Source organism: Vigna unguiculata, chromosome 6, assembly GCF_037176805.1.
Source record: "Vigna unguiculata cultivar grain cowpea cultivar isolate G323 ecotype 2 chromosome 6, ASM3717680v1, whole genome shotgun sequence".
Taxonomy (NCBI): Eukaryota; Viridiplantae; Streptophyta; class Magnoliopsida; order Fabales; family Fabaceae; genus Vigna; species Vigna unguiculata.
The window spans coordinates 30,050,358-30,061,333 of record NC_140797.1 but is presented as its reverse complement, the minus strand read 5'-3'; the positions used below and the strand labels follow the sequence as shown (position 1 = coordinate 30,061,333).

At 29.3% G+C, this 10,976-nt stretch overlaps 1 protein-coding gene across 1 annotated transcript; it reads right to left on the bottom strand.

Annotated features, from left to right (window-relative positions):
- Positions 1-539: 539 nt before the first annotated feature.
- On the bottom strand, positions 540-5,351 carry LOC114186829 (ATP-dependent caseinolytic (Clp) protease/crotonase family protein). Its single transcript, XM_028074871.2, has 15 exons — positions 5,227-5,351; positions 5,064-5,107; positions 4,794-4,877; positions 4,559-4,691; positions 4,278-4,351; positions 4,082-4,165; positions 3,842-3,926; positions 3,545-3,630; positions 3,070-3,191; positions 2,896-2,956; positions 2,701-2,799; positions 2,192-2,293; positions 2,026-2,067; positions 908-1,014; positions 540-813 (listed from the first exon to the last, which is right to left on the bottom strand). The coding sequence occupies exons 2-15, from the start codon at positions 5,094-5,096 to the stop codon at positions 768-770; spliced, it is 1,158 nt and encodes a 385-aa protein (XP_027930672.1). The 5' UTR covers positions 5,097-5,107; positions 5,227-5,351; the 3' UTR covers positions 540-767.
- Positions 5,352-10,976: the final 5,625 nt, after the last annotated feature.

The window sequence follows — 10,976 nt, the reverse complement described above, 5'->3', positions numbered from 1 at the left end:
ATGTCACTAACAAAAATAAAAAATAGTCATCACCACACTTATGATTCTTCATGATGGACAACGTAGCTTTTACTTAGTCACGTCACAAAAAGTTTTATAAAGGTCTGACCAAAGATATTAAAATAATAAAATAATAAAATTTGAAATTTAAAGACGGAAAAAGCCTCTCTATTCTATAAACCAAAATATAGGAACATTAAATAGTAAAATATTTTTGTTTCTGTTACGGATTTTTTTATTCTAATTAAAAATATAATAATTTTCCCTTGCAAAAACCGTCATTGCCTTATTTACTCTTTCAAACAATGAGAGAGATGTTACAGTACAAGTTTTTTGTGTTACTTTTTCTTCCTGCCACCAAAGTTTGTCAATTGTTTTCAAACATTTCTGGGTTGACAATTCTAAGAGTGATGCATGTTTAGAGTCCAAAAAATAATTACCATGCTCTTTGCATCTCAAAATTTTTCATTCAGATGACATTAGGTTAAATAACTAAATTATGCATTTATTTAAAAATAAATAACTAAGCACATTAACCATTCATAAACTGGAAGGTAAACTTTGTTGAAATAAATACGCATAGCATTATACTCTCACATCACAATTCATCTATACTTGTACCATCTCAATGTTCATATTTCTTTCCTCAAAATAGTGACAGCAAACTTTGCATGAACTTTTTTCATCTCTAGAAATTTATTGATTCATGACATAATGTTGGAGGAACTCTAAAAGAAGCAGCATTTAATAAGTGATAGGAATTTTTCTCAATTTGGAACAGCATAAGCTGAATTCTCGTATTTACCATCCCACCTGTTTGAAGTCAGAGAGAAACTTTTGTTATACAACAGATGAATTTAGGTTAAGAAATGATAATTATTGAATAAAAACTCAAACACCAACTAACCTGCTTTCCTCACTTTCTGGAATATGCAACTCCAAATTCTGCTCAAATGGCTGAAAGATCAACTCCAACTTTTCATCTTCTACTTTGTCAAGCGATGGAGGTTCCCACTGAACAAGGTTATATTTTAGTATTATAAAACACAAACAGAAAGAATAATCCTTTTTTTGTCAAAATAAAAAGCAATTTTGGACTGATTTTGCTAGTACTCATTAGATTTTGAGTTTAAAGCTTACATTTCTCTCCGGCATATAACTAGTATTGTAAAAGTTTATTGTAAAAGTTTAAGTATGAGTTGAAAGTTTCACATTTAAATAAAAATGAAAATTTTGAGTAATGTATGAAAAAAATGCTAGGAATTCAAGTATTGGTTTATGTTCCACGTAAGATAAAATAGAAAAGTTGAATATTATATAAAAAATAAGACTTATAGACCTATACTCTTTTAAGGTTTTTGATCGTTGCGCCAACATTGATGAATTCTTGCTCGTAGAAAAAAAAAAAAAAAGCACACATCAAAGCTGGTGGTGTGTTTCCGTGACGGACTTTAATTTATTAATGTACATAAACTCATTATTTCAAGGTTTTGGATCTATGTACTCAAACAAGGATTTCCATCTATGAATTTGAAAAACTTAAAACAAGTAACTTAACTTTCCTTTTCGTATGTGTAATTCATTTTTATTATTGTAAACTTTTTCTAAGAATTACCGTGTAAACTACTAACTGGCCTTCTCTAAATACTCAAGTTATAGCTTTCAACTATGGAAAGGTGCAACATCCATATAGTTCTATCTTTTCATTACTAAGATCAACCACAATAGAAAAAGAAAGAATGTAGAAATTAATGAAGAATAAATAGTACATGTACTGACAGAGTAAATATTTTTTACACGGTTGTGAATCAAACTACTATGCATGATGAATTTGTTAATTTCAATAGTATTTTAAAAGTTATACTAGAAGTGATTTATGAATGATATTGATAATGCATGTTTACTAAATTTATTAATGAATCACTTTTACTCCCTCTTTAACATGGAAAAATAGGCAATCCTATTAAATATAAAAGGAGAATGCATGTATGTTTTGGAAGAGAAGAGAAACCAGAGAGAGAATACCTTAGGAGAATTATCCTTGTCAATGGTAAGAGCTCTAATACCCTTCTCATCAAAATGCAGAAAAAATTTGCTTCAGAATTTAGTAGGGAACAAGTTCAAAATACTTCAACAAAATCGAACACTCTTCTGTCAAAATTTGTTCTACCAAAGAAACAACACCAGTTACCTCATACATATCCTCAGATATTGTAGTTCGAAGTATGTTCATTGTTAATCTGAAATCCTTTTTTAAGCATTGAGCTAGTGTTTGACTCCTCCCTTCACGAACCTGTACATATCCAACATATCATCATTTCTTTACAAGGAAAACTTGATTATGTATTTACCATTTCTGTTCTGTGTCTTGATATAGTTTCTTATAGATTTCAAAGAGAGTAGTTTTCAAAACTCAGAAGGGAAAATTGTTGCCTTAGTTGCATTTAAGCACAATTGCACAGTATGAATGCATGAATATGTGTATTTTCATGGTCAATTCACCATTATAATGCTGATTAGGATGTTTTCATCATTTTTCATTTTATCAAGTCAGAAGAAAATAATCTCAGAAGTTTAGGAAAAAATAAATAATGTTTGGTTCCTTTTACCTCAAGTTTATCTACCATTCAATGATTTGAAAAACTCAATATCTAGAATCCAGTCTAAGATCTTACAAAATTCATATTAAGAAATCCTTACCGATTTTAATGTTATTTTCAATGCAGTTGGTGATGATCTTTTCATTCCTTTCACAACTGCACCGATCCATCGATTTCCTTCTTTGTTTGCTTCAACTTCCTTCAGATTGAATATCATAGTCATATATAACAGCCTAGAAAGGACTCAACATGCAATCAGAAAATAATGTTCCTGTGGAAATACTAAGAAACTTACCAATGATTTTATAATTTCTTCCACAGAATCCTTTGAGAAGCACTCATTAATTGTTGACTGCCTAAAAATCTCCAAAGGTTACTACTGTCTTCAGCATAGTGCAATTTGCTGGTAACAGCGAGAGTAAAACCAGGTAGAAAATAAATAACAGATCATTCATGAAAAAGTGATTACTTGTTTAAGATACTCTCTTCATCAAGAATAACTTCTGAAGAAAATTCTTCAAGCACTGATCTTATGGCATTCTCATCACCAGAATTCAAGCTAATCAAGCGCTTCTCCAACTCACCAATTTTCTGGTACACCAAAAATGTAAGCATCATCTTTCAAAGTAACACTTAAAACCCCAATTATATATAACAAACACCCTGTGACTTGAATGCTGAGAAGCACTTTTAAGAGAAACATTCTGGTGCTTCTTTTACTAGTTTTTCTTCTTTTTCATACAAATTTGACAAGACATTATTTCAGTGGACCAATGTCCTAAGAGCAGAGAACAGAAAATGTAAACAAGGTGAAGTTTTCTTTTTAAACTGATAAGCATATTTGTTATAATTGAAACTCATTTTATTGAATTTTTTTTTTTGGGATGAAACTTTATGAAAAGACAGAGTCATTTATTACAGAGACTAAAGATAATCAATCAAACCTCAGAAAGAACAAAATGAGTTGCCAGTCCAGCTGCAACTATTTCCTTCCCACTCAACCTTCCTCCAGTAAGTGCCAAGTATTCACCTGTGATATTACATGCATGATTACATCTCCTCACTTTTCTGTGTAATTTCTCTGATGATTTTTTCTTCATTTTTATAATCATTTATGCCAAGTCAGTAAACTTTTAAGGACACTTCTACTGTTATTGAAGAACAAACTGCTAGGAACATAGAAGTGTAAGAGGGAAAATTTTGAAAACAGTAAAAGGAATTCTTTGAGAGATTGTGGTTACCCAAATGCCCTGGTAAACGAGAGTGGTAGTATGAGAAGCCACAATCAGTATGAAAACCAAAACTTGCCTCAGGAGTGGCAAAAACCTGTCCAGGCATTGTTAGAACACACCACAAAAAAGTTAAGGATTTAGAAAATGAGTTTAATTTTGATGTTTAGTGAGCACAATGATTTTTACTCTGTCCACAATCAAAAATCACTTTAAATATGACAATTTAAAGTAGTTATTATAAATACTCACAGTCTTTTCTGTTACTACTGAAAACTTCAAAGGGACCATCAAAGCTGCACCTCCACCCATTGAAATTCCATGAACAAGAGCAACCTGTTATAACATAATAAATCCATTCAAGAAAACATGAGATTTCACTAATTTTCACAAGTACATTTTGCCTCAAAATTTTCAGGAGAGTGTGGAATCATGTTCTAAATCAAACCTGGGTTTTCTTGTAGGTACTAATGTGGTAGCATAGCCAGTAATATCTGTAGACAACTTCAAGACAAGCATCCTCTGTGAAGAAGAAATGAATCACTCTTGAAGTGAGAAAATTGGGTGAATTCTCCTAGATATCATCTACTATGATTTTCACTGAATAATAACTTCTTAAATAGAGTGTGTTTCACAGTATATTGCAAGGTATTTTCCTATAGAAAAAAAGAATGAAATCTCTATGTGAACTTGTTTTCTCTAAAATACTACTGAGAAAGATTCATTAACTTGTTTTTCTGCCATCATAGAACACTCTCAGATCCCCTCCAGCACAAAAAGCACGACCAGTTCCCTTTATGATAACTAGCTCTGCATTTTCATCTTTCTCCCACTTTTCCAAATACGTTGCTAGCAGAGAAACCTGAAACCATTTCAGCAATTTTCATCTTTTTTCACAAGCTAATAATATTGTTGCAGAAATAAATGAAGGGAAAATTTTGAAAGTTGAGGTAACTGGATCTACCAGTTCTGGTGAGATGGCATTCAACTGTTTCGGCCTGTTCAATGTGACCACTCTTACATGATCTATCTCCTCTCCAACGACAACCTTAACATCAAAACCAACAACAACAACTATGTATTATTTGGACAAAAGTTGCAGAAACCCATTTTTGATGTTAGGTAGCAATTACAAACACAATCTTTCTTTTCTACCAAGAAAGGACGAGCATGCCAGAAGAGAATGAAACTGATCCATCAAAAGCAAAGATTGGAGGCATGATTCTGGGCTTACCTGTTCATCTGGCATTGCAGAATTTGGTGCCATTGAGGTGAATACTGCACAATCAAACCAGAAATGACATGTTTAATCAAGTGAACAAATTTTATACACAAATTTGAAGACATTAAATTATAATATAGTAAAAGAAAATAAAGTGAGTGAATCTAAGACTAACAAGTTGAAGTTTAGCTGTGTTAAGGGTTGGTATGAGGAAGGAAAGTTAGATTGAATAGACGTGAATGAAAGGAGCAGAATGAACTATAGGATATAACTAGTTGCTACTGGGTTATGTAGACGCCAAATTTGAATGTTTAATTCTTATAATAAATTAGGGGAAATTGTATTTTATTTTTAAATAAGTAAAAATAAAATTATTTTTATTTTTTTTCCTTCATGAAAATAAACAAATGAAGAAAAAATTGTACTCTTTTTTTTAATTCTAATGATTTAAGTAACATATTTTTGTTTGTTTCTTTATTTAAATAATTATTTTCTCTCTATCTGAGTTGCTTTAGCAAATGCCTTTCAAGAAATTAGGCAGAAAGTAACTTAATGTAATCAGCGTACACATGTCATGTCCCTCAACACATTTAAGACATACCAACTACTAAATGTTCATTTATCCTATTATATGAACGCATTTTATTTTTAATTTATCCTTTAACTAATGCCTTTTTAAAATTAAAATAATTATTTTTCTAACTTTATTTTTTAAGCGGTACTTTTTTTTAAATTTAATCATTTTTTAAATTTAACCACTTTTTAATTTAACTATTTTTAAATTAAAATAATCATTTATAATACAAAAATTATCCACAAAATAAATAAAAAATATAATTAATAAAATTATAAAAATTATTTATATTCACTTTTATAATAATTATAATTTTTTTATCATAAAATAAACACAGTATGTTTTTTCACTGATTGCAATAATAATAATAATAATAATAATATATAATGTAACTTTTGTTACTTTTGTTAACAAATTGATATTAATAAGATAAAAGAAAATTGGTATTGAGCATATTTCCCCAATAATTTATTCAAAGAAATAAGTATAGTTATAAATTAATTACAAAATTCTTAGTGAAACGACTAATAGTATAATATTCTTTCTCGAAGTTGTTAATATAGTTTATCGAAATATATTATTTTAAACTATACTTTTTATTTTTAAGAAAAAGTTTAAATAAGTATAAAAAATATAATAAATACTTTGTATATTAAGAAAAGTGATCTAAGAAATCCTCAAATAAATTCATCCAATATTAGTTAAGTGGATGAGCTATTAAGTATTTTAGTAAGGCTTGTTTAATAATATAATAATTAATTGCAGCAAAATTGGAGTGCACCTACCCCTTATCAAAAGTAATATCGAATCCCACCTACTACGTTTGATTCCTCGTGGCTTTCACCAACCAAACTACTCCAAACTCTAAATTTCACACTTCTTTTACACACAAGCTATTTTGCAAATAAAAAATGCAAATAATAAGCTTTATTCATATGAAATTTATTAAATAATAGAATATGTGTTAACATGTATGCATTGTTAATATAGATTGAATTTGGAATTTGAAACATGAAAAACCTACTGTTAACGAAGCGAACTTGATTAATTTTTTCTTTACAACAAAATTCTTTTAGAATATAACTTGTTTTTAAATACTTATTACAGGTTTTAAGGATTTAAGGATTCATTCTAACCTATCATATTTTTAAAGAGAGTATTTTCGTGTTTATTTTAAGTATTTTTTGTTCTTTTTTATATATTGTTGTAATCAATCTTTGTGGATAAGATGATAAAAGTAATTTTCTCAACTTGATTTATCATATATGAATTTTTTGTCATGTTTGGTCAAAAGTCTCACATTATATAAAATAGATAAAATTAAACACTATATAAGAATAAAGACTCATAACACCATTGTTTATAAGGTTTTGAGTTAAAATAGTGTCTTATATATATAAGACCAATGTCATATATATAGAACCACAATCTCTCAATGACTATAACCAAAACATATGAAACATAACCCAACATGGATACTTTAATATAAATCCTTAGACTTTAGAATAATTGTATTGCATGGAGTTTTCGAAATACCTTTGAAAATAAACATGTCAGGTGAGAGAATATGGATTAATTAGTATTCCATGATAGATTATCTTATTGTAGTAATTATGGGTGGCAAATTGAGTCGGCCTTGAGAGGCCAGTCCACCAACCTTAAAAAACGGAACAGGTCAGGTTGGCTTTTTCAACCCGCCAACCCATTTTGGCCTGGCCTGCCAGTCCATCCTTGCCCATGACCCATTTTTTTTAATAATAATTAAAAATATTATATTTTTTATATTATATTTTTGTAAAGATATAAATATATAATACTATTATAATTTAAATATTAACATCTACAAACTAAGTTCTGATGATTAGTTATAATAGAGTAATTTAACATGTAAATATAATAATTATTTTAATTTATCCAATTAAAAATATTAATTAGTCAATTAAAAGCTTAGAAAATATTTACATGATTAAATATGATTTAAATATTAATTTATAAGTATATACAAATAAATTTTATAAATAAAAATTTTAAAATATTAAAAAAAAAAGTGGCAGCCTCGCATGCTAACCCGCCATTTGGCAAGGTGGGTTACAATTCTTAGTCTTTTTTACAATGGTGGGTCAACCTAACCCGATTCATTTTTAGTGGACCAAGGGTTGTACAAGCTAAAACGGACCGACCTGACCTGTTTTACTACTACTAGTAGTAGTGATATTGCCATTAAATATTGATTTTATGAAGATCTAATGAGTTGACCTAGTAATTAGACATGTTAAGTATAACAATTTCTTGAATGAAGTTTTTAATATAATGTAGATAAGTAGAGTAAATTTATATAATCTTTCTTATGAGAGATTATGAATTTGATATGAGCATAAATTTGCATATTTTGAGTTAAGGGACTGATGTTAAATTGAAATGAACAAAAGGATGATATTTGAGCAAATTTTAGTTTGGATTAATCATTTAAATTGTTAAAGAGTTGTATTATTAAAATGATTTTGAAATTATTCTTGAAATCTTGTTTGATTTTGTTGTTGAGACTAAATTTTTTAATATTTTTTACTTACGCAAAGAATTTTCATTTAAGTAAAAGTAAAATATAACCTCAAACCTTAATTTTTGTCCTATTTTTATTCTAATTAAAGATATTTTGTTAATAAATAATAAATAGACTATGGTACAAGGATAATGAGAGAATAAAATATATAAAAAGTGTCTATGCTACTAATAGCATTGACTTTTTATACTAAAATATTAAGTTAAAATTCATTAAGTCAGATAAATACTTTTAACTAAATTGATAAACACATTTAACTAAATTAAGTACAATGTTTTATTTTTGGTTGAATTTTTAAATTAAAATTCAATGGTACTTTTGGATAAATCTTTAAATTAAAATTATTAACTTAGATAACTAAATTGTTAAGTTAAATTTCATCAAGTCAAATAAATATTTTGCACAAATAAAATATTTTAGTCTAAATTAAGTAAAAGTTCTTGTGTGAACATTTTTATTTAAATTAAAGTTTTCAATAAGTCAAACAATTTTTTTTTGTGACTGAAGTTTTACTAAAGCTAAGTAAAATTTTCTGCTGAAGAGTTAATTTGGAATAAAACTTTTGACGTACACGGTTAAACTTAAAACACTTACATCATTCCTATAATTGTCTTTTATTCATTCAATTCTAACCCAAACAAAACCAAAGAGGGAGGACTACATAACATCAAGATCAAGGTTGACGTGGTATTTTTTTTTTCAAATTTCCAACCTTTATATAAAGTTGCATATAATTGAAGTAATTTCCCATTACTTCTACACAACACCAAAAAACAAAATTATCATTTCAAACTAGTCGAAGTTGATTTTAACTTTCAAATACCATTGAAAAAAAAAACCTTCACAAGATATATTACTTTTCAATAAATTTATCTTTCTAATATATGTCGTGGAGAAAGCCAATTGAGTTAAAGACTTTTTCTTCACAAAATTCTATTTTTTTCTTGGAAAATAATATTCTGGCTCTCATTTTTTTTAAAACAATTTTACTCCTTAACATGGTAGTTGACGTGGATTTTTAATTTTATTTTTTGCAAAAAGATATTATGGCAACTAATGGTGGGAAGTGAAGAGGGAGAAAGGCGGTTTCTCACGTTTTCAAATATTTTGGTGTTTCTCTCTTGCATAGACCTTTGGCTTCTCACGTTTTGGAAAACATTGTGCAATGTTTGGTTTTATTTGAAACTCGTCTCCCCTCTCTTTAAAGTGTGAAAAGGCTTTATGAAGGTAGTGGTTTTCTTCCATTAAAGTAAGTTGTTTTCCCCTTCCTAAATGTTTTGTTTTTTTATCAATGTTGTGAAGGTTTCTTACATTTGTGTTGGTGTAGCAGACGCGATACTATTTTTTGCTTCGTCTTTATGTCGTCGCCCTATCGTTGTTTACATTTGTGTTGGTGTAGCAGACGCGATACTATTTTTTGCTTCGTCTTTATGTCGTCGCCCTATCGTTGTTTATGTGTTGGTGATATTGAACAGCCCTGGTGACGGTGTTTCAATTGGGCATCTATGACTGTTGTTATGGCGAAAGTGGTTTTGTGCATGGTGGTCATCCTTCATTGGCTTTGGTGGTAGTCTTCTTCAAGCCTGGATTTGGAAGAAACAGGATGGTTGTGTGTAATACCAAGTTTGGAGCATTGGTTTATTGTTTGTTAGTTTTATTTGCCCTTTGCTTTGTTTTATTGTGTCAAAAATGGAAAGTTTAACTTTTTGGAATGTTATATGTTGGTTGTTGATAGTAGGGTTTCAATATTCTTGGTTGGTTGTGACTGTCTTTGTGACCGATTTATTTCTGAGTATGATGGGATTGGTTAGGTTTTTGTTGGGTGTGAAATTGGATACATTGAAATGCATCTTGTGGACTTCTAAATTGGTTGAGATTTCAAATTTGAATTTTGGCTAAGTTTGATGGACTTGAAATTGTTGTTTGATCCTTGATTAAATTGAATGTTATGTGTGTGTTATGTAGTCATGGTTTTTATTTGTTGTCATTGATCGAATGAAGAAAGCACTTTGAAAGCAATTTATGCAAAAGTTTTGGTTGACATGAATTTTTACTTCAGTTTTGGAAACATGAATTTTGTTGATTTAAGTGATGAGTTTTGTTTAATGAAGTGGTGAACTGTGTTGTTTATTTTGCGTAGTTGTGTCAGGACCCATTTGATACAACCATGGGTAGCATCCACAATAAAGAGCTCTACATATTGTTGGATTTGTCCTACTATTAAAAGAAGTACAAAATCCAATATATATATATATATATATATATATGTGTGTGTGTGTGTGTGTGTGTGTGTGTGTGTGTGTGTGTGTGTGTGTGTGTGTGTGTGTTGTCTATCGTCTTCACATACTATTTCTCTTAAAAGTGGATGCATTTTTATTGATTAGGTTTCCATCTTCAAACTCAATCAATGGACTGCCTACCTCAACATCACACTTAGGAACATTGTTAAGGCAAATAAATAAACTATAAACAAATTTGTCTTTTATTCATTTCAATGATTAGGTTAAACTCACATTGTATGTTATTTTTTGTCATGACTAGGTTTTCAATTTTGACATAACTCCTCAAACTAAAGAACAAGTTAAGACTTCTATGCTTATAATGCGACTTAACCATCCTGTGAAACCCAATGTGGAGGCCAAAATGCAGCCTAATCAAAACACAAATGAAAACACAAATATGGAACCCAATGAGCAACCCAATATGGACCCCAATGTGCAGCCAAGTGTGGTAGTCAATGTGGAGGATATGCTGAAGAGGATAGTTCCTCCACGTACCAATGTTCCATGTT

Coding starts and splice junctions, on each gene's coding strand:
- LOC114186829 (XM_028074871.2), bottom strand. CDS start 5,096: ATGGCACCAAATTCTGCAATGCCAGATGAACAG. Junction 4,692..4,793: donor ATGCCATCTCACCAGAACTG/GTAGATCCAGTT, acceptor AAATGGTTTCAG/GTTTCTCTGCTAGCAACGTA. Junction 814..907: donor CCAGAAAGTGAGGAAAGCAG/GTTAGTTGGTGT, acceptor GACTTCAAACAG/GTGGGATGGTAAATACGAGA.